We start from the raw sequence: 24588 nt of genomic DNA on the forward strand, positions 1-24588 counted from the left end.
CTTGCCTTTGATAGAACCAGTTAGATAACACTTCCTTTGGGGGACTGCTGTGTGTCAAAATGCATGCAATGCCATCAATGATGTATTCATACATAATTAATACTTTGTCACAGTAACACTTCCTCTGAACCATGGGCTGTGAGCTTTCATCTTCTCAAACCTTTGTGTGCACCGGGAGTTTGTTTTTAGCTACTAAATTCATGGATGGGCAAATTTCCTAGGACCTACTGCCATGTAGGCAACTTTCCAGCAGTTGAAATGTTGATTTTTAAACATTTGACTCATACTGTTTTAAAATCTACAAAAAAACTCCCATTGTTGCCCATTCTGTTCCTGTCTCTTTTGGTAACTAGAAATCACTTTCTTTTTGGGTTTGTAAGCAAAATGAACTTTGGGACTTTATTCTACCTAGTAGAATTTTTTTTCCTGTGTGACATCTGCAGTCTCTACTTTACCTACCTACTGAAAGCAAATGCGTACTTCTGTGAACAATGCAACTATTCTCCTTTTACTCTACAGCTTGGTGCTTAGTGTTGTACAACACTGCATCAAAGGAACTATTATATTCTGCCTCAATTAATTTGATGCAGGTGCCTAAATTGAGAAGCCACAATGAACTGTATAAAATCAAGTATTAAAAATTTTGAGTTCTTCGGTGTGTAAGGGGAAATGCAGCAGTAAAGCTGAAATCTTTCTTTTGACACAAAATTTTGTGTTCTGATAGAGGGATGGCAAATACTGAAGGGCCCATGCTTGAACTGATTCCTTAGGTTTGGAGTCTGACTGGTGTACTTGGAATGGGGATAGCTAGATGTATGCTTACTTTTGGAAAAGAGTGGTGGCCATTCCATTTGGAAAGGAATATAGGACTGTGTCTAGTTGCTTCAGTGACAATTACTGTTGAGTTTATTTTTTAAAAAGCCACCACCTTTGCATAACTCTCTGCACCTCATGCTCTAGCCATTGGATTAAAACCAAATAAATATAATGGACAGTATTCCTTAAGTGTCATGTCTTCAGCCCCTAGTAGAGATTGCTATGTTGTGCACACACACACACATACTGCAATTCCTATTTGGTGTATTTTTAAGCACTGATCTCAGGTTGCACATTAATGTATCCGGGTATGTTTACAGTGTTAAGGAATTAAAGGAGTCAGAGGAGTTTCAGAAATGCATATATATTTTTTTGTTTTGCTTGTGAAGAAAATAATTTTAGATAAATACTTTTTTTCAGATTGATGAGTAACAGAGAAAGAGTGAAAAAATGTAAAATTTATTTCATTTTGGCCATTGTCCATTTGAGCATCTGTCCATTCCCTCCAGTCACATTGCTGTGCAGATCAGTTTGATCTTTATATTTTCCCAAAACATGGATGTAACATCACTGTAGCATTTTTTAACATGGACTGATATCAGGGGAAGAGGGGATCTCCTGTAATATCCAGCCCCCAAACCACTAAGAATTTTATAGAGCAGGTCCATCAAGATGATAGCCTTGAATATAGGAGACCTTTCAATTCTGGAAGGATTGATGGAGGTCAAAAAGCAGTTTTCTTCCCTGGGGATCATGGGTCAAAGTGCTGTTGCACCCTGCAGAGGAGAATTTCTTGCTCTTCAATGTTTGGGGTTTTTTCCCTGACTCTTCTCAGAGGCTCCTCTTACAGTTTACATGTCACCTGTGAGTCACAGCTTGCCTCCACAGGAGCAAAGCAAAAATACACATATTTTTCAAGCAAGTTCTAAACCTCCCTCTTCATTCAGGCATATCAGGAGAACTGACAGATGTTCAGCGAACAGCAAGCACTTCTTTGATACTGTTACGTAAACATCCAGGCTTTCTCTAAAGTGCTTCCTTTGAGGAAGGTGTCTGATTCTCCTGGACAGCTTCAAAGCTTTCTGATACTAGAGAGGTTCTCAGGGAGCAGATGATGCCTTGCACTTACACCTTTTTCTCACTACTGCTTTCCAAGAGATTTACAGATATTCCTGAACCTGGTGCTCCAGCCTCTTTGCGGGGCAAACACAGTACAAATGGCTTGGCCCTGCAGCTGCAGACAAGAGCTGACAATCAAGGGAAGCCTTTGGCAGACTTCAGCTAGATCTCAGAGTTCCCATTAAAAGGTTACCTTGATAACACGGTGAGAGTCTGTGTTTAATCACCCTCTTGTCTGGGAGGTGCCTTCCTGATTTTGGAAGAAGTTTTGACACTATACTCATGATCTTCTTGTTACTAATTCCTTTGGTGTTTCCTACAAATCATGGAAATTAATACTCTTCCAAACCACATAATTGCTTCCAATGTGCTCCGCAAAAGTGAGTGGTTTCAGTTTTGAAATGCTCAGATCTCACATTGAGGTTAGAAAGGAGGAGAGGAGATCAACTCTGAAAAGGAGAAAAAATTAATGGAAGGTATCTGTGGCTTAAGCAGAGGGTGAACTCCACCAAGTCAGAGCACAGAGCACACCCATCATTCCAGCAAAGGGAATGCATTCTTAAGAGGTGAAGCATTTCATCCTGGAAAATGGACAAGATGATAAGGGCTGTTGCCTTTTGATTTGTATTTACCTCTGGCAGAGGAATAACCTGCATTTAAACAAATTTTCCAGCTACAATTAGACACTTTCCAGATAGCAATCTTTAGGAGAACTATGTTACTTATAGCTTTTATTATCTATTAGTTTGCAAAAATCTGCGAGGGGAAATAAAGATTTGGAGCAAACTAGGCATTTTAGGGAAGTATGCTTCCTGTAATTGAATTAATACATATGTAGCATTTTTCTAAAGATCCCTCTTATTGTGGGGATTTTTATTCTTTGTTCACAGGTAAGCACTATATGGGCAGAAAGTTGAGGTGAGAGAAGAAATCCTGCTTTCATGGAATATATTGTTTTTAAAATCAGGAAACTATTGCTTGTCACAAGATTCCATAAAACATTTTAAATACTTTAAATATCATTATATGCCTTGTAATGAATAAAGGGTAGGCAATTTTAAGGAAGACATAGGATTAGAGATATAAAATTATAACTGAGAAAAAGAAAGAATTTACTTTGAGAAGACTCTGAAGATACTATGAAAACGAACCAACAAAAAAAAAAATTTATCAAAACTTGCTTTTAAAACTTCTAGTACAAAAAAATGATCTTGAAAGAACTCTACACCTACATAATCACAGGAGGTAACTCTTACTGGGAATTTTTCCAAATATAAATAGATGAAATGTAAAACCCATTTGATGTTCACCTAGCATGATTTCCTGAATAATATGGACTGGAATTTAACCAGTATTAACCAGTATTTAGTAATTAATGATCTGTGCTAAAAGTACGAAACAAAGAAAAATTGTGCCTCTTACTATCACCTGCTAAGGCACTACCATGAGAAGAAATATAATGTCATTAAAATGTGCTTTATAAGAAATCTAGCAAAAAGAGTCAGACAGATTAAGTATTAAAAATATATAATCACTTTAATATGAAAAGGATGTGCCTGGTTCCCTTATCTGTCATTGTCCTTCATTAAGTAGGAAATAGGGCTCTTCAGTGAGTTCTCTGCCAATTTCCCCTCAACTTACAGCATGACATTATGGAGCCAGAAGTATTTAAAGTACGTGTATTAGTCCTTTTCTATTCCTAATATTACTTGAACTGACTTGTTTGAGTTGAGGCTTGCTCTGTCATGAGTAGTTTATCTGTGCAGTCATGAGTACTGCAAATGGAATTGTCCACATAAATAAATGCTGCAGGACTGGGCTTGAAGTCAGGAAAATTCAGGCTAGTGCAGAGGTTTGCCCTGGAGAAGTCTTTGCAGCAGACTTTACAATGATAATTCTGGGAATGCTGCTTTGGGGTTTTATGTGCTGAAAGTCCATGTGCATGTTTAGAATATATTATAAGCAATTATGACTTTCAGCATCAGAAATCTTTTGTGAAAGAAACTTACTGTAATAGTTTAGCTTTTTTTAATTTATTCTTTCATAATGTACTGAACCCTTGCTTGGTTCCCAGCAGTTCTTTAGATTGAGTGGAGCAATACCACACTTCCCTTTTGGCATGTGCAGTTGCTCAGTAACCAGCGAGCTGGGTTAAGACCCACTCTGGACTGGCGGCAGGGGAGACCTTATACCTGAACATGTCTTGCACATCCTACAGAGGAGGTTTTTAGTCTTAGCCCGCAGGTTCGAAAAGTTATGGTGTTTACACTGTAGTAGAGATGACACTGTAGGTTCTAGTCCCAAGAAGACTGTGTGAAAAGATTTCTAAGGCTGCAGGGTAGTTAGCCACTTTTAGTTTTATTTTGCAAGAAGGATTGCTGCCTTTTAAAGACTGAGTGAAAAGTGCACCATTTCTTCCCTAGTATGGCAAAGTGAAATTGAACTTACTCCAGGCCCAGCACTAGAGCTTTTTGTAATTTATTTTGTGATATTCATAAAGCTGTTCAGTAGTTGGATGGTGTTATCATTAAAATGCAGCTAATACTATATTTCACATATTTCCACTGTGTTAGTGTTACTGAGATAAAAAACAAACAAACAAACCTAAACCACTTTAAAAAGTGTACCTTGAAGGCAGAAGTAAATCTTTCTTGTATCTCTCTCACTGGAAAAATAAAAGCCATGCAACTGAACTATTATCAGACATCTATATCAAGAAATGGAGTTTCACCCTTTTGTTTGACTTGACTTAAACCTCAAGTCAGTGTTCTTGATAATAAGGCTAAAGTTTTGAGTTCTGAATTTCAATCACATTGTTCCTATTTATGACTTCTGCACAACTTTTACCCATTATTCTCAGCTGGGTTAGTCCTTTCCAGAACTGTATTTCTCATCAGCTGTTGTTCAGTCAAACTGTGGTGTACATGTCTGTCCTCACCACTTTGATTTCAGAAGAAAGGTTAATTCTCCCAGAGGTTCTGTCCATGTTTTGGTTTTGCCGTGTTTCTTTTCTAAAACAGCCTTTCATCTTTGCTGTCAGATTAAAGGGAGGAAACCTCAGATCACAATATGAATGGTGGGAAAGGACCTAAGTCATTCAGGGAATGCCTTTGGGAGACAGGCAATGCAAGCTTTATTACAGGAGAGAAGAGGGTGAACGACTGTACAATTCAAACTATGTGTGCACGAACAGTTTTAAGAATCCTTCTACCCCAGCGCCTCCTGTGCAGCTCCATTTGTAATAGTGACTGTGGGAAAATTAAATCAGAAGTCACTGGTTTGCTGGGTTTTTTTCAGTCCTCCGCAATAGCAGCAGGCTGGTCCCATGACCCTGTATTGGATTTTGTGGGTGACTGCTATAACTGGTCTGAGTTTTCATATCCAGTGCTGGTGTTGAAAACCTACAAGAAGCTTGGAAGCCTCCACAGGCCATCTGTTCCTCAATTTATATTTTCACCTGCAAAGAGCAAGCCTTTTATCATGAAGATAAAACTTGAAGCAACATGACAACAAAGTGGTTGCACTCTTTGACAGTCTTTAATAGAAAAATGAGAGTATGATCTGTTGCTGATAATTTTGGTGGTGGTGGTAGTTATGAGATTATTATTTTTAGTATGTTTTCTTCAGACTGGAGAGAACTGGGAGGAGAAGCAATGGGGTGTTTTGTTTTCTAAATAAAAGATCACAAGTCTTACTGTGCACCTTAATTAGCACCTTCAGCACTTGTTTCTACCTTCTACAGGAACTGATGAAACCTGCTCAACTTCATGTGAGTCTTCCCAATGACTTCAATAGAGAGCAGACAGATCCAAGATCTGTGCTGAGCTGACTTCCATATGTTTTAACAAACACAATTTCTCCTCCTCTCTCAAGGCTTTGCCTCACTCAGCTCCTTACTTTGCTGACGTGCCCATGTGTACTGTTCTCCTTTCTAATCTCTTTCAAGCAAGAGCTTCTTTCCTTCTCCACACTTTATAGAGATAACATGTTTGGCTAGAGTGCTTATTTGCAGGCATTGCTAAAAAGTAATTGCGTAAGGAGAAATTTTGGCTTGGGCAGCATGGCTAACAGCTCAGCTTACTTAGTAAGCAAGCTTGGTGGATGTACTCCTCCCTCCCCACCCTCTTCTTCCTCCCAGAGGCAGGACCCCAGTTCCAAATCTCTCCCATGGGAGCTTGCAAAGTTCAGCTTCTCTCTCAAAGCAGAAAGTAAACCAACAAGAGGACTGTGATTAAGTGCAGAAGGGTTAACAGGAAAGCTGCTCTTTTGTTTCAAGATGCTACTGCTGCCACTAATCAGGCTGTTTATATTTACAGCTTTTCCATTCATCCCTACTGAGCATAAGACTCTGAAGACAGAGTCTGAGCACTGCTGTGTGTTTTACAGACTGCATGTAGTATCTGTTTGCTAACTGAAGACACTTGAAGGCTGCAGACTCACTTTTCCTACCTGTGGAAAGGCATACACCTGCATTTAGCAAATGCATAATAAATAGTGATGCTCTGGACAATGTTTGTGAGCCAACTCCCTGCTTACAAGTGCCCTTAATCTCAATTTGGGACTTGTGGTCTCAAGAGGACTGCATGGATGTGCTGGAGTGATGCTTGCATACCAGACATTCCTAATCATAAAGATGAAGAGGGGTGAGAGCTTTCTGGGTAGCGGGAATAAAGGCAGGGTTGTCCTTTCCTTCAGTTCACTGGGGCCTGCCTACTGATTTAAATTGTAAATAACCTTGCAAACCAGCTGTGGCACTTTGTTTTTTCTTAGGCAAAGCATCTGATTTCTACTAATACATAGTAGAAAATGGAAAGATAAAAAAGGGAAAATCTCTATTAATTTAACCTCAATCCCTTTTCATTATGTAATAGTTATATTAACCACAGATGGGTGATGTCAGTTCCTTTGGGACCTTGTGATCTTACTTTTTAAGAGTACAAAACTGTTTCCTTTCCCTTCCCTCTCCACCACCATAAAATATTATCATCACCAGGATGTTTAAAGACCATATAGTGGCACATGTCTGGTAGGGTCAGCAGGAAGAGTTCCCTGCTATCACATCACCTATCCCAATCAAGCTCACTCTTAGAATTAGCTTAATTTAGGCCTCTGTTCTTCTGTGAAAGAAGCCATTCCTTCCTCTGGGGATAGAAGTCAATTCATTTCCAGCCTAAGACAGAATCACAGAAGGAATGAGGTTGGCAAGGACCTTTGGAGCCCATCTGGTCCAACTCCCCTTCCCAAGCAGGGCCACCTGGTTGCACAGGACCATGTCCAGATGGCTTTTGAGTATCTCAAAAAGGATGAAGCTTCTACAACCTCTGTGGGCAACCTGTGCAAGTAGTCAGTCATCTTCACAGTGACAAAGTGTTTCCCAAATTTCAGAGGGAACCTCCTGTGTTTCAGGATGTGCCCATTGCCTCCTGGCCTGTCACTGGGCACTACTGAAGAGTCTGGCTCCCTCCTCTTTGTACTGACCCTTCAGATGTAGCTATGCATTGATAAGATTCCTCTCTTTGAACCTTCTCCATGCTAAATAGCCCCAGCGCTTCTTCTCAGGAGATGCTCCAGACCTTTAATCATCTTTGTGGCCCTTCACTGGATTGTCTCCATTATGTCCATGTCCCTCTTGTACTGGGGATCACCGAACTGGACATAGCATTCCAGATGTAGCCTCACCAGTGCTGGGTAGGAACACCTCCCTTGACCTGCTGGCAGTGCTCCTCCTGATGCAACCCAGAATAAAAGGTCTGTATAAAAGAGAGTTTACACCCATTTGTTCTTGTCCTAGTGTTTTTCCTGAAACTTCAGTAGCACCATGCTTTTGACTGGCCTGAAAGAAAGGATAAACACCCATATCCCTTCTTGGTCTTTATTTTGATAGACTAAACAAACTGAACTTTTTTAGTCTGCTCTTCTTTGATAATGTTCATCATTCCACACTTCTCCCAGTAACCCTTTAATGGATCAGATCTAATTTGAAAATGCCATACTGAGTTTTCCAGGTGGAATCTCAGCCGTGCTTTTTACCATGTCACCTGTACCTCTTCTTTCACTGTAGGAAGTAACTGAAGTGATAACTGAACTACATACGTTTTCTTTCAGGTATTACTTGGTTGAGTCCAGGGTGAAGACCCACAGCCCTGGTCTCCCTGGTATAAACAAATTTAGGAAGGTATTTCAGTTGGGGGTGGAGTGTTTCCTGAAGAAAAAAAGGGATGGCATACAGATAATTAACATCAATAGCAACAAAAATGTAAATAAAGCCACTATGTATTTCCTGGACAACTAAGGAATGTGAGCTACATAGAACAACACTAGTTGTCAGAGGAAGACACAACTGTTGCTCATATCTGAGCTTACAATTGCAGGGATGTTAAATTCCCTGCCATAACCAAATTGCTCCCAAGATGACATTAAGATTCACTTTGGATTCAGTCAAAACTTTAGTCACACTTTCAGAGTGTAGGAAAATAAAAAGTGTAAGCAGTATAAAGAAATGTTCTTTACTTCCCATCAGTTTCCTTGCTATCTTTTCCCCCTTTTTTACTTCCCATTAGTTTCTTTGCTATAGCTGCATTACTCTGCTTCTAAGCTCATTTATTTCTATTAATAGGACTTTTCATCTGTAGGTAGTAATGACCATTAAAGTTCCCACAGTAATTTGAAACTATTTCTCTGTTCTAAGTGATAGGAGATGGGGAACAGAGCTCCCTGCCCCCTCTTCTTCAGTGAGTGGAGCGAAGAGATTGTCCTCTGCAGAAATGGTCATGGAGTTAAATGTAGCTAAAATTGAGCAGCTCCTCTTACAGGTGGGTGTTTCATTTACTGCGCTGATCTTCGGATGAAGTTTATAAAACCCTATTGCAATACCATATCAGAGGCAGGGAGAAAACATCAGATTTCATCAGTGCAATTGCATGTGATATTTTTTCACCCCACAGCAAGGAATGTTTCAGCTTGATGGAGATGTGATTGCGCCTCTCTTGGGGACATTAATTTGTTGTAATTGTTCACCTCTGATCCCAGTGTGAGATCTACTGTGGAGCAGTCAGGGTGGGCATGTAGGCAGAATTAGGGTCTAGCAGAGGTCATCACCCCAGCGAGGTAAAACCAATCAGGTAACTCAAAACATTTGAAAATTAGCCTGTAAGAACAGATTTGGTCTGCTCATCACTGAAAGCCAACTCTGAACAGAGCTGAGGTAGTTTTAAACTGCAGTGTCTGTTCAAAGCTATTTACCTTGGGTAGCTTTGAGCAGCACCTGACAGGCAGGATAATGTTTAGGTGCATATATTTTGCATTTGTTCTTAATGCTGGCAGTCAACATTGCTTCATTTTTTTCCTAAGTGTCAGAAGAGCATTTGTCACTGTGGCCCCTTTCTGTGCCCAGAGTGTTGCCATAAATATGCTGGACATAGAGGACAATTTTCATGCCTCCTGCACAGCATTAGAGACAGTCAAAACAGATCTTTGATAAGACAGAGGTGGCAACCATCCAGTCTAACATCCAGCTTGAATTTGGAGCAGGAAGGAAGTGGAAAAGCAGCCTGAAAAGTGCCCTCAGACAGGTCACTGGCTAAATTCCTGCCCTCACACTCTTTTGTAAATTCAGTGCATCTGTCCAGCAGGGTTACTTGCAAAACCTAGTGATGTGTGACAGAAATTTAGTTCCTGGTGTGCAATTATGGGCAGACATTTGCTTTCCCAGGTGCACTCTAAATGCATCTTATTAAATGAAAAATTCAAATTTGTCTGCAAAACAGGACACTAATTTGTATCCTGTCACAAATACAGTAATATTTTATCCCATCCCTCCAATATTAAATATTTTCCCTTCCATAATGACCATGCCTCCTTCCTATGTGCTAAATGCTATTTTAAAAAAATGCACAAATTATTAGCCATTCTTCTTTTCAACAACATGAAAAGTGAGCAATTTATCAATTATTTTGTTAGAGCTATGGTCTCTTCCTTTTTTCCCTAACTTAAGTGCAATGTATTAGATTATTAGCCTTTAAAATATCTGTTGCTTTTATATTATAGTATTTGTCCATTTTATCTCTTTCTGACTAGATGATGCTGTAATGTGTTTGAGTTCAAAATAGAGTTTGTTTTCTCTGTTGATTCAAATTTTTAAAAATACTCAGTAAAATTCTGGAAACTCAAAATTCTTATTTGGACCAGTCTAATAAAATACACTCCATGGGTTAAATTTAGTAGTAAAAACCTTCATTGTAAGCATCTCTTAGATTTCAGGTGCTACAAAATTAAACACTTTGTCTTTCTTTTATCACTTTCAACACCAAAAGAATAGCAGTGCTTTCCCATGCTCCTGCTGCTGCCAGCTTTTCCTCCTCTCTGGCTCCTGTGACACAAGATGAAGTTAGATGTGCCAGTGACAGCATGCATCAGTCAGGCACAGTAAGGTATGTGCTGGGGATGCTGCTGACAAGATGGATATTCTTGGCAGGCTCCGTGACATTTCACTTTGCCCTTTGCTGAAGAAAGGAGGTCACTGGAACACCATCAGGGCTTCAGGCATCAACCTGGATGCACAGCATCCCTCCCCCATTTCCATGTCATAAAGCAGAGCAATTGACCCTCTTGCTCAGAATATAAGGGAAGACATGGGCAAATCACATCAAATCCCATTACCTGTGTTATGCCTTGGGAAGATGAGGAGCATATGGAACTTCCCACCAAAACAAAGGAAGGAGCAGTGTTTTCTTTATGCTCTTTGCTGAACTGTGGATCAATGGGCAAACATACAGAAACGCTCTAAGGCAAGAAAGAAGAATGAAACAGATGGAAAACAAGAAATGGACAAAGATTAAATCCTGGCCCTAGTAAAACTCCAAAATTCCTGTTGACTGCAGCAGTACACAGCCATAATAAAATAGAGGGTGGAAGAAAACAGGGAGAGGAAAAGGAAATCACGGAAGGATGGCTGATAAGATCCAGTTGATCTTATCCCCATGTTTCCCTCTGAGTTCCCCTCAGCCACCATCAATCTCCACTTTCTCCAGCTCTCATCTTTTCTCATTGCTGAAGCAGTAAGCTGTCATTTCTCATCCGGTATCTCCTATCCATCCATCAGCATGTCTGGGATAGCTGGCAGCTAATTCCGATGGGTTAGCGACCCATCAGTATCCCTTGCCAGTTCCCACGGGGCATGTAAACTGATCTAGCTAACAAATTCTGACAGGTGAGAGACATTCATCCTCAGTTGCTACTGGTAGCAAAGACAGAGATGTAAAGGGTTCCATATGGTGTTCAATGGGGAGATAAATGCCAGAAGAGAAACGTCTCTTCGGCCTGAATTCACAGATTGCTCTCTGATCTACCTAATGATCTCATGGGGCTCATGGGACTCTCCTCCTATTCTGCCCTAATGGCAAAAGTTTAGGGGAAACCAGAAACGCATTCAACTATAAGCATGCTGCCCAATAGGTGTGGTCAGGTCAGGGTACAAATGTTGCCAAAAGCCCTTTCTTGAGAGGGCAGAAACACCTGGCAGAACCAAGACAACATTTTTGGCAGCTGTTTCTCAGGGTACATCGATGTGAATGAAAGATATCCTTTTCTCAACTACCTAACACTACAATAAATCAGAATTTCACAAGAAGTGAACAATTATAGTCTGCATTAGAACAAACTAGATTGCATCTGCCTTTTCAAACAGTTTTGCATGGCTGGCTTTCTGTACCTGCAAATGGTGGAGTATAATTCACAAGCCTATACCAGACATTCGTAAAAATTTCTTCCCAAGACTCTTCCCACAGCCAAAATCATAGTCAATGTCATAAAGACTCCCTTTAGTTTCTCTTCAGCTAATGTAATTGTTTTTATGTAATCTTGCAATGATGTAGTTTTTCCACTAAGAGGTGGAAAATTGAGATGGGAATATTTTCCCTTCCATCTGTTGGCTGTCTTCTCTTTCCCAGCAGTGTCCAAATTTCACAGAACAACTCCCTTTTTGCACAGCCATTTCAGACCTCATGCCTTGTCTTGAGCCAGCGCTTACTTTGATCTGGGTTCTTACAGTCTCCAGCAGTAAATAGGATGTCTCATGTCAACATTACTCGTTGGGCCACATGCTTACGATGCATTTCATAATGAACTTCATTCCTTATGCCTGCTTCTACAGGAAAGAAGTCCATGTGCACCAGCTACTTCTGCTGACGTTCTCCAGATGCCCAGCTCTGTTTGGTAGCCTTTCTCTTTTGCTGTGCTAAGTGCGTGTCTCATTTCCTTTCAGCATTCCTGTAAGTTGTGACCATTTGGGACAGCCAAGCCTCCTCCAGAAACATTCCTCTCAGCCGCTCTGCAGGGCCCTTCTGGTTGGTGTGCTGGCAGCCGGGAAGGGGTTGATCTTCTAAGCCTCCCTCCATTGTTTCCACCTCTGTTTGAAAGGTCTGCTGTTTCTCAGTGCAGCTATCTATTCATCATTGGTTGTTTAGCCCATTCTCCCTACAGTCGTTTAGCTCTAGAGTAGACAGAATAATCCCATTTGGGTTTGAGCCTGTCTTCCGTAAAGAAAATGCTACCGACATTGCTGTTTTGCACTGGGATTCCTGCCAGCGTGCTGCATCGATAATAAGGATTGATTCTTTGCAAGATATTTTACTGACACTAGGGAAACACTTTTGGGGAGAAAAGGTTTTAACAGGACACTTTGAAAAGAAGCCTACTGCATTTTTAACTAAGAATCTTTCTTGGCTTGCCCACTGGAAGCTCAGCCATCCTCAGAACTCCCGGTTGCTGGATAAAACACCACTGTTCGTAACGCTTCCCCTCAATACTGAACTGGCCACTACCCTGTCCTGCAGCATTTGGGCTGGCACTCGTCGCTGCCTGGGACAGCAGGACAGCGCCAGTGGCCCTGGTGCTCCGCAGGTAGCCAGCCCGTCGTAGCCAAGGAGGTGACCTGCAGGCTGGAGCCCAGGCAGGGCTCCTCGCCCCATCACCTCGAGGTGCTGCACCACTTCCCAGGCCTCCACGCACGCTGCACCCAGGTCATCCTGCGTCGTGCATAATTCGTCAAAAAACCATCCCCTGACGCCATAACATTTTTTTTCCGTGGTAGATTGTGGCTTTTCCTTTCCTTGCCCCAAGGAAACTGGATGTACAGAGGGGCAAGCCGGTGTCTCTGCGGAGGGCGCACACCTGCAGAAGGCAGGACGGTGCTGTCGGGCAGAGCCCGCGGGCGCACGCCGCTCCCGCAGCATGCCCGCTGCCGCCAGCGCCGCCTTCCCGCGCAACGCGCGTCCCTCCGCGCCTGCTCCCTGGGAAGCAGCGCCTGGCCGAGGATGGGGCGGGGGGAGAGGGAATCTCCCCACCCCGCCGGGCCGAAGGCGCTCGGGTGTTTCCGTCGCTCTCCGGCGCCGCCGCCTTTCCCCGCCCTCTCGCCGCCTGCCTGGGCGCCCGCACTCCCGGCGGCGCGGCGGGAGGAGGAGGCGGCGGAAGATGGCGGTGGGGATTGGCAGGGAGGCGGCGGCGGCGGCAGCGGTTCTGCAAGCGAGCCCGTCGGCAGCCAGCGCCGGCGCGGACCGCGGCTGAGCAAGGAGGCGGCTGGGGCTGCGCCACCACCGCCCTCCCCGGCGCCGGACCCTCCTCCTCCTCCTCTCCTTCCCTCCCTCTCTCCCTCCCTCTGTCGCCTTCCCCGCCTGCCCCGGCCCTCCGCCCTCGCGCCCGGCCCGGCATGGACGCTGGCGCTCCGCCGTGTCGCTGCCGCCGCCGGCGCTGAGCGGGGCCGCCCGCCCGCCGCTCCCGGGAGCGGGGAAGATGTCGGACACCAAGGTGAAAGTTGCCGTCAGGGTCCGGCCCATGAACAAGAGAGGTGAGCGGGGTCTGGGGGCACCTCGGGGCGGGGGCAGCCCCGGAGCGCGGCGTCCCCCCGCGTTCTGCCCTGGCTGGAGGGAGGACGAGCCCCCTGAGCCGCCCCCGCCGCTCCAGCCCCTCGCTCCCGGGGGAGCCGGCGGGGGCCGAGCTGCACCGGCGTGCCGGGAGGAGGGGGGTGCGCTCGCCCTGGCTACAGCCCCCCGCCGTGTCGCCTTGCAGAGCTGGACCTGAATACCAAGTGCATCGTGGAGATGGAAGGGAACCAGACTGTGCTGCACCCGCCGCCTTCCAACGCCAAGCAAGGAGAAAGGTAAAACCCCAAGTCGCCGTGCTCCGAGTGAAAGCCCAGCCCCGGCTCCTCCGCCTCGCTCTCGCAGACGCCTCGCTTGGCTTTGTCAGGGCAGCAGCGGGGTCCCCAGGGTGTCGCTCGGTGCTTTTCGGGGCTGCGGTGGGAGGGAGAGGGCGAGAGGCGAGCGCTGACCGCGGCTGCTGCACTGGACATCCATGGCAAGTAAGGGTAGGTTCTTTACCTGGCTTTCTGGGGGAGTCGGAGGTACCCAGTGTGGGGACAGAAGATCCCTGTTAGTCCCCAGGTTTAGAAGTTGATTCTTGATTGACTGCTCAAAAGATGAACTGTTGAGTAGGTTAAGGACTTAGACTGTGTGTGCTGTTTTCAGAAATTTCCCTTGAGTGTAGGCTGTTAACAACTTGGTGTAACCTGTGGGGGAACAAGAAGCAGAATCTGATTTTTATGCTAGTGATGGATTTTTTTTATATAACTTTGTTTACTAGGTTTTAACCTATTTGCATCTGAAAAGGCTGTAATTGCTAGATCCTTTATTAATTCAGTGTTGTTCTGTGAAGTAGCCTATGAGAATATGCTAAAATAATTTTGAAATCTGGCATTTAGTTGTGATGCCCCAGTAAAGAATACCCTTGGAAAAAATCCAAAATACCAATGCACTAGACTGTAAAAATAGATCAGAACAGGAAAAGATTTCTTTCCTTTGAGGGAGTGTGGGGAAAGACAGGGAGGTGCAAGGGGAATAGTTATATTGTGTGCTGGTGTGTTCGGTTGTATTCTTATCTGCTGGGTTACCTGTTGACTGCTCGAGTTCAGTTAATCTAATGCATTTAATGCCAAGGAGTCATTTGAATGGATATGGAGATTTTCAACCTAGCACCTTCCTACTACTTAATCCTTTTTAAAAATATTTTTGACTCAGTTCATAATAGTTACAAAGAAACTGTAGTGTGAGAAATTTGTTTTAATTTTTTTTTTTGCAAAGGCAGTGTCATGGTTTTATAGCTTTCCAGCAGAAAAAGTTGAGACCTTTTCTCTTCTTTCATATCCAAGGTGTGAAGGTGCTTCTCACATTAACCCACGTACTAGAATGTAATCACACCAGTTTATTTTAGATCCAACTTGCATTGTCGTCAGAATCATTGTTGTGGCTAAAGTGCTGGCCTGCATCTTGAAAGATCTGTGCTTGTTTCCTACTTCTTTCAAAGATCTTTGTGTGATCTTCTCTAAGTTGTGCTGCATCTCTGGGTCTTAGCAGGTCATCTGTGAAATGGAAATCTTGGGGGTTTTTAAAAACTATTATGTTTTAGAATGTATGGGGTTTTTTTTCAATAATCAGGAGTTTATTGAAGTGTGTATATAGCTTCCATCACAACACTGCTGTAATAAGAATAACAGACTCAGAGTGAGTGAGATTGGCAAGTATGAAACATAAATGATACATAGACTTTATAAAGCAAAAACAGAATTAAGATTTAAAAATCAGTATTTCAATAGACTTGAGAGACTAAGGACCAGGTAGTTTAATGAAGAGCCAGTAACGTGGCTTTGCTTGTTGTGCACATTGGTCTCCAGGTATTCAGTGAGACTGTGCAGTGACTGTCTTTTGAGAGCTTGTGCGTCTCGTGTTTATTAGGCTTTAATATCTATAAAATATATAAATTCTCTTGGTGGGAACTGACTTCTGTTTCTACGTTAAGAGCCTTATGGGTGAGCTGTGACGCTTGTGTGCGACCTCACCGTCGGCAGCTGTGTTGGCAAGGGGTAGCTGTCCTGCTTACAGCACAGTGTGGGGCTGGAATTTGGCTGGCTGCTAACTTGTGTGTTTGAAACAACTGCCAGATGTGTTATTGGAAAGAACAGTCAGAAATACTGATCAGAAGTAACTCATTAGTGCAAACAGATAGTTTGGGTGCCTGCTCAACAGCAGACATTGCATGTAATCTGTCAAAATACCTAATGGTCTTTCTAGGGCCTCATGAACATCCTTACATTTCCATCAGTGCTAAACTGCTGGTTTATATTTTTTACTCAATACAGATAGTTGAATTTCTCATGATGAGAAATGAATTCTGTTCTTCTATGTGTACCCACCATAAAATGTCTGTAAAAACTGGCTCTGAATTGCTGAGTAGTTGCTGCTTGTACTTGGATTGATGCCTTGGCAGGGTTAGAGATGTCAAACGGATTTTTGGTTTTCTTTGTGTAGCTTGTTTTTATATAGCTTAACTGGATTTTTCTTTCAGAGCAACCATGCCATTGCAAAAATGATTTAATTTGTTAGGGTGATTAATTGGTCTTTCTTCTATGCATTATTTTAATATGCTGTTTAGTCTTACCTTTCCCTTTCTGTGTTTTATCTTTTTATATGGAAATTTCCCTTTTCTAACTGAATGGAAGTACAAGTTTGTGCTGTGTTTTGGAATAAGAATAAGTAGCCTTCTAAAGCAAATTTGGTTTCCAGGGCTGCTTTTTTAAATTCAGCTGAAGCCAAGAGACTATAGGGTGTAGGACTAGAATTCAGGACCATGCTCTTTATTTGCTTTGTTCTCTCAGTTATAATTCAAAAGGTACTGACAGAATTCTCTAAAGTAAAATTAGGTAATTCTTTAATAACTATAAAATTAAAAAATTTGCTCTTGGAAGAACATCCAAGGTTAGGAAAATCAGATTTTACTAGCTTTGCCTATGCTGTACGGAATTTTTGAATTAAATCTAAATTCAGTTGCATTATTTTAATTAGGCTGTAGGCATTATTAAGGATAGTTCTGAAGGATTTTAGATGGGCAAGTAATGCTAGTTTTACAGGTGATATAAAAGGCCTAAAATCCCAGACAGTGCTCTCATTTGTCCAACTTTCATTATTGTGTTAAAGGTAGAGTTATAACCATGAATTAGAACAGGATTCTCACTGCATCTTCTAACTGCTAGACCACACAGCACTCACACCGTAATAAACACAGCTACAAAATAGTAATTGTTATTAAATGCAAGTGTTCTGTCTTTTTATACGCAGCAGGCCTGCTGTTGCCTACCGGCACATGACTTTCAGTGTTCTAAACTAATGAAGGACGAAAACCAGAACATAGTAAAACTGAACAGCCTGAGTCTGAAAGGCACAGGAAAATCTTTAGCAACTGAAATAATAGGAGACAGAGTTCAAAAAGGAGCAGTTTTCATTAGCTGCTATCAGGTATAATCTCTGGTGCTGGCAAAGTTTTTGGAAGTTCGTTGTTGGACTTCATACCTTTAACCTATGTTTTTCTTTTACTGTAGTGGTAGTTTCCTTTACATGTGCTGAAGTGTGCTTGTGTGTTCTTTTAGTAACTTCTTGTATCTTTCAGCCATTTCTTTCCCAAAACAAAGTAGATTTCCATTTCTTCTCAATAAGAAAGTTTTTGGGAACTCTGTAATATTTTTTTCCTGTCTTTACCTGGGAACCTGAATTTCCTTTCTCAAAGTGCTCTCTTCACAGAAAAAAATCCTGTCCTAGTTTATACCCATTTTAGAAATGGGTATTATGTTTCAAAGCCAATTGAATGCATCCTGCTGTCCAGCTACAATTGTTTGTATTTAGTTGTTGGCAACAAGGTGCTGTATTAAAATGTGACTGTAAGATTAATTAGAGTATGGAGTCACAGACAATCCTGCAAAATGATTGAGTAATTTTTTTACAATGGAGATTTCACATCTCTGTGTCTACTAAAGATCTGACTTTACATTAAGGATGTTATTTTTCAGTAGGACAAATGAGTTCTTGCTGGGTTGGTTCCTCCTCTGTTTCTGATTGTTAAAATATGCTTTCCTTCTTTTCCTTTCAGCTACACTTTTTAACACCTAGGATCTGGAAAGTTTTATTTTAGCTCCCTGATAACAGTTCTTCATGACATGATTTTTCCTTTAGTAAGCAAAATATTTGTCTTGACAGAAATAAACAAGGAACCATGGAGACAGTAGAACTGAAATGCTATTTCATCTTTAGTTTTAACTGAAACACAAATTCCTTCATTGAGCAATTCGTTCCATTAGAGCACAGTGACCTATTGCAAACTTTGCCTTAATAAAAATCTCAGAGCAGGAAATAAGAAAGAAGTCCTCAGATTGTGGAGCTGAACTCAAAATCTCACTTTTTTCTGGAAGTATTTTCTTGCCTATATTAACTCTTAAACCCCTCCCCCCTAGCATGTTATGACTTGTTTGTTCTATTTTCTTGCATCCTCATTTTGATAAGACAAGTAGCACCAAAGCCCAGTTCTACTTAAAAGCTCCCTCTTCTCAGAGTGCTAAATTACTAAAGATTCCAGAATATATGGGAGCTTTATTTTTTTTTTATAGGTTTAAGCTCTTTAATAAAATAAATAGCTGGGAACAGATGTGTATGCATCTATCTAGTTTTTGTAGGTCATAATACTTTCAAAGATTAATATCTGAAGCACAGATTTCATCCCTAGGCAGCTTGTCCTAAAACTCTTTGTTTCCAGAAAACAGCTGTTGCTCCTTCTGCTTTGGACAAAACATGGTTTTGGATGGTCTTTAGTACACGGTGGTTGCAGTAGTTCATAATTTTTGATATGTTGCTTTGAGTAGCATCTGAGATGAGAGTGCTATTGGAGACCTTATTGATAATGGTAACTTTTTCAAACTGAAACTTCTGGAAGCTGAAACAGGACAGTTGCTAATTAGTTCTGTATTTGTAGGAATGACCAACCGGATTGATGTGTGGACTTCAAATTATCACCTGTCAGAGGTAGATCATAAAATAGTAGAAGGCAGCAACTTTTATCTTTGCAGGAAATTGTAAAAGTAATCTGACTTTGATCTGTCTAACTTTCCTGTTGGACATCAGTGTTCAGGATGTGAACTGTTAGCTTTGAACCTTGGCAGAGGAGATGGATTTGAATTATGAAATGTGTGGTTGGAAAATGTCATTTTGGGAGCTACTTTTGCATTGCTTTTATCCATTCATGTCTCAGATACAACACTGGATGCAGTTCCTTGAAACTGCTGTTCTAAAATACTATGTAATTTTGAACACAATGAGGCACAAACTTGTAGTCCAAAATATTGTGTGATATGGCTCTTGGTTCTTCATGAGGTGACCTGAACTGTGAGTAAATGCAACATCCACTATTTTGCCATGTTAATAAAATCCAGACTGCTGATAGGACCTTGTGATTTGCTCTGTAAATGTGATTGCTAGAGGAAACTACTGTTGGAAGCTGTTGGGATTGTGGGTAAGCAGCCTGTAGTACTTAGCTGGCAAAATTTCAGAATAAAAATAGATAAAGCGTTTGAGGAGAAGAAAAACTCTTCTTAGAATGACCATGTTTAGGCAATCGTTGCTTTTTAGTCATTCAGTGCTTTTGGACTGCTGAGTGTTATGTTCAAGTGTTTCTGAGTAGAACACAGTTGAATGAGGTGCAGCTTCAAACCTGTCCAATTTTTCTCTTTTGTTGTGTTGAAAGTACCCAAGTTGTGGGACATGAAAATAGTGTAAAAAGATCAGGAGGCCTATAGACATGGTTAGCTTCTGTGTTTAGAAGATACAGCTATGCATGCAAATGTTTATTTCTGCAGACAGAGGTGTTTTTAGCTCTGGATTACTAGTCAATACACCTTGAATATGTTGTCTATTGAAATTAATTATCAGTTTTTAAAAAATGCAGCTCTCTTAAAACAGAGGGGTTCTTTTGTCCTTTTTTGGGTGATGTCACGACTAAAGGAAAAGTTTTATTTTCACCTCCTTACCCCCCTAGTGTAAATAGAGACAGTTGTTTTGTTTTGAAAACAAGATTCTCTTCTCTGTTGTACATCTGGTGGGCTTATTAAGTGTGCACATGGTAAGACTCCAGACTTCTCATTCACTGTAGTGTAATAGTTAAAAAACTTAGAGTTTAATGATGCTTGTAAACATGTTGTGACCCAGGTGTGGGTTAGATTCAGGATACTTCAGGAAGTGCTGAAGAAGCGCGGCTGTTGCAGAACCTGAGCTCAGGGAGCAGCAGTGCACACCAGCTGTGCTTCTGTGCAGGTCTGTGTGCTGAGCAGAGCTGGCGTGTGAATCTTGGCACAAAGTTTCAGGGACAAAGTGAATCCCTTCTGGGTCTGATCAGGCCTGCAGGGCAGCATGTGCAGGCAGGCAGCTGCTGTTCAGGCATTCGGCATGGTGGTACTTCTAGTAATAACATTAGGGCTGAATCTTTAAATTCACCAATGCACTTGCTGCTATTGTATTTGAGACTTTACCAGATTTGAACTCCTGTGTTCCTCTGGTGAAGACTGAGTAGTTGTGGTTGCCTCTGGCTGCAGTACCAGTGTCTCCTGCATGGACAGACTGTCCTGAATGATGGGAAAGTAGTGCAGTACCTTTGCTTATTTGGCCTGCCCCGAGCATGGTTTGAATCTATTAATGGAAGCAATTACTGCCTGCTCTAGCGAGATACCAACTGCTTGTGCACATGCTCTTGCTTAACTGAGTAAATTCTCTGGTTGTTTGATATTTTGAAAGAATTTCTGTTACTGATGGCAGAGTGGAGAGGGCTCTTTAAGGAAGTGTGAAAGTGTTGGCTAGAGACAGTAAGTACAGCCTATGACAAAAAGGCTCCTGCTGTGCAATGATGTGCACCACAGGACTCAACTCTTGAGTTAACCTGTGACCCAAAGCACCAAGTTAACTAAAATAGTTGTGTCCTTGCCTGGAAGTAATGTTGCTCTGTGTGTTACAAGAGGAAGTACAAGGGCCATAAGTTTGTCTAGCCGGTACTTGACTTTGTATGTTGGTATGAAATTTGTCATTAGAGTTTGAGATTTGATAGAGCTTGGGGTGAAGGTGTGTGCCTTTGTGGTTCTTCTATGTGAAGCTTTGAGATGGATGTTTGCTGGGGGGTGATAGAGGAGCTCGGTAAGTTAGAATATGAAGGTCAACCAGAAAAATGCATTGCTCACACGAGTTGAAAAATCAGTTGCTTCAGCTCAAGATACCAATGTTGATGATCAGGAGTCTGTTTTCAGTGCCAGAGGAGAGTGTCCCTTTATGTAATTTCTCATTTTGGGTGAAAAGTGAGTAAGTGGCTTTCTGATAATGTTGTGCTTGGTTAGTGTTATCATCGGTAATTCTGGCCTCTATTTTTGATAGTTACCTTTTATTATAAAAGTAATAGTTTAAAAACTCCACCCTCAACCATCAAAACATCTATAAATTCATAGCCATATCCTGAACTAGTATATTCTGTAGTCATCAGCCACACCCTTAATTTGGCATTTTATTGCATCCTAAGTAGAGGCATCTTCACATACATGCTTACCGAATACTCCTACATCATCTTTGGATATTGTGAAACTAGTGGCTTGTAAGGTGGAACCTTTTCAGTAGGAGGTAATTTGAATGCTCTGTCTCATTTCACTTGGATCACTGTAGGGAAATCTGTGTAGTCACAGCCCCTCACGAAGTCCCTTACATGTTTATCATCCTGTAATGACATATTTGTTATTTAGGTGCTATAACTCAGGAGAGAAATTTGTACCACAGCTACTGTTTTGACAAATTAAGCCATGAATGTATTTTGGTACTTTTTAATGGTACAGAGTTTATTTTGAGGTGCATCAGTCAGCATAGTAGCAGAAAGGTGTACCTGAAACATTTCTGGGTGCTTGTGTTAGTGCATGGTTAATGATGATGCTGCCGATGGGTGCTGAGAGGCTCACTGTGCACTAGGAACAGGTTCTGTACTCAGTTGTTTCCTAAAGACTAGTCTTACCAAGCCTGTGCTGCTGCCTCTTCATGTTTGGTAACTGCAAGATACCAGGCTAGTAGTGACTGGAGATTCATGGTGTCACAGCATCTTCTTTTTGCAGTGTGTATGTATATTCCAAGAATTTTAAGCATTTCATAAATATGAATGAAAGCAGTTGCTGCAGCTGGAGTGGCATGCTTATCTCTGCATGTACTTAGGAAGATCCCGCTCCATATGTTTAAAAGAGTGCCAGAGTGCATTGTGAACTGTAAATTTTTTATAAAGTAACTTGATGCTTTGTTTTTAAAACACATTGCTGAAAATATCAACCCTTGAATATTTTTTTCTGAATTTTTTTGTAATAGAGAATATTTTAGGCTTACAAACACAATAAAAAATACACATCATATTTTATTTATGGAGCTTACATTTTCTTAGTTTATTCCACAGTCTCTTTTTAAACACAAATGTCAATCCCTATTAAATAGTGTACAAAAGCCTCCAGCCAAGATTAAGTTTTCTCCTAGTGTAAGGCTTCAAAATTCTGGATCTGCCTCTTGAGCTATTGCAATAATTTTTCTAGTGTTAAATACTAGTGTGTGGAGTGGTCTGTTCTGCTTAATTCTTACATGATGAGAAGGAAGAGCAGATTTTAGATAAGAAATTGGAGGATTTGATACTTCTTATGGTGGTTTCTACTTTGTCTGACTTCATTATTAAAAATCATGTCCAGTGTAGCTGAGGGGGCCTTTCATAAACTTGATTCGTTCAGAGTTGAAGCAAAAAAGATCATGTGAGGTGGGAGGGGCAATTTATCTGCCAAACAAATTGACTTGTATGGTTACTGGCACTGGCTGCAATGTAATTTTTAAAACTTCAGAGTTCTTATTCTTGTTGAAGATTTACTTTAAATTCAGTGTACTTTGTGATTCAAAAGCCCAGACTTGGTTTACAGTTGACAAGCTTTTGCAAAAGATAAATCAACAGAACATTCCAGTGGAGGCACAGAGCTGGTGGAGGTTCTCTACTGGCAAAGCTGCCTTATGGCCCTGAATGAGTGGTGTCCTGTTCTGCTTTGGAAAGTTTCTTTGTCAGCATCTATCAGTGTGAGTTTTTTAGATACGCAGTGTGATGCGAGTCTGCAGTGCTCTGGACTTGTTTTGGCTCGGTAGTGCCACCTCCCTGAATGATGCAAGTCCAAAACATGTTGATGAGTTTTGGTATTTTTTCCTTCCTGTCATACTGTGTTGTCATTCTTTATTTTGAGATAATTCTCAATTTCTTTTAGACTTCAAATACATTTTCAGAGAATTTTATCTAGCAACATCTCTGACTGAAAGACTGAAATAGAAATTGGCCATTTGGTGAAACAGAGAAACCTTCGTTTATTCACTATATGTAGCTGAAGACACTAATGCATTCTTTACGTATCCTCTGAATGCTCAGCAACAAGTAGTTGAGTTTGAATGCTTTCTTTAAAGAGACCTGTGCAGTTATGTAAGGGAGTAACAGCAGAAAGTATTTGCAGACCTCCTGCACTATGCTGTTTTATTACATTGAGATAAAAATATGGTTCTGGAAGTTTTAAGTGTGTGATGGACCATCATCCCAACACTCATGTTTTGCTGTTTTGAAGCTTCTTTCTGGGTCCGTAGCAGATAGGCTATTCTGAAACAAACTCTCTGGAAGGCAAGCTAATACTTTCCATAGTGGCCATTACATTTAAAAAGAAGGAACTTTTGAATAGTTCAAATTCTTCTGATGTAAATCTAATCCTTGTACCTGCATTTTTGATAGGAGTGCCCTTGAGAAATGCTGCTTCAGTGTCTGCAGAGAAACTGACACATAAGGTAACCCAAGAGATGGCTTCTTAATGGATTTGCTGCTGATGTGGTAGAATATTTAGGGAAAGGATACTTGGGAACCAGGACAATAAAAGGCAAAAGAGAACTGCAGAAATGTTTACCCAACAACATGATGAAATTACTTAAAATACATGTTGGAGAAAATCAAACCAACCAACATCTCCTACCTTCCCCCCTTGCAAAAAAAAAAAAAAAAGAAGAGCTTCTTTTCATCCTCCTGAAAACCTGGCATTCTCTGGGGTGGTACTAGTCTTCATGGGTGTTCTGGTTGAGATCCAAGTTGAAAACAAAAAGGAAAATCAGTTATTGTAAACAGACCGCTGAACACTGGACGTCTTGCTATGTAGCTTCCTTGTCGAGAGCTTCCAAGTCCTTAGAATGTTTATTGTTTGAGGTGTTTATAACATTGTAGCTAAGTCCATGGCATGTTCTAGTGCATGGCTGTAATCCATATTTTAACACTGAATTTTTACTGTTTATTGCATTAAATGTCATGAATGAGAACCCTTTCAAATTGACTGTGAAGTAATTGGAATAACGGGAGACAACTTGTGTGTCCATCAGAAGGATGATGAATTGTGTTTGAAGATGGAATATTTAAATACTCTCAGGTCCCTTTCAGTGAAATAGTAACTTGATTGTTTAAATAAATTTAGTAGATGTTGTGTCTCTCGTAACATTGCAGTTCCATGATTGGATTCCTCTTAACTGTCAGAACTGTTGGGTACTGGAGGGAGATGTCTGACTTCCACATGGTGAAAGTTAGAAGTTAGCTCTTGACAGTTCTATTTTCAAGTTCTCAACAAGGTATGGTGGATGAGTGCTAAACCTGGAGAGACATCAGTCTAATCTCTTTCTTTGTTTACTCCTTGGGGCAGGCTGCATCCTCTCAAGTAGTTTTTGAAGT

General features: G+C 41.4%; 1 protein-coding gene across 3 annotated transcripts in view; it reads left to right on the plus strand.

The window, feature by feature from the left end:
- Window positions 1-13666: 13666 nt before the first annotated feature.
- The window catches only part of KIF13A (kinesin family member 13A), a 113585-nt gene continuing 102663 nt past the window's right edge, over window positions 13667-24588 (plus strand). For all 3 annotated transcript variants that reach the window (XM_033054127.1, XM_033054101.1, XM_033054111.1), the window contains exons 1-2: window positions 13667-13777; window positions 13999-14089. In XM_033054127.1, coding sequence (XP_032910018.1) covers window positions 13723-13777; window positions 13999-14089 — 146 coding nt within the window. In that variant the 5' untranslated portion in view covers window positions 13667-13722. The remainder of the gene's footprint in view (window positions 13778-13998; window positions 14090-24588) is intronic.

This window comes from Catharus ustulatus, chromosome 1 (assembly GCF_009819885.2).
Source record: "Catharus ustulatus isolate bCatUst1 chromosome 1, bCatUst1.pri.v2, whole genome shotgun sequence".
In the NCBI taxonomy this organism is placed as follows: Eukaryota; Metazoa; Chordata; class Aves; order Passeriformes; family Turdidae; genus Catharus; species Catharus ustulatus.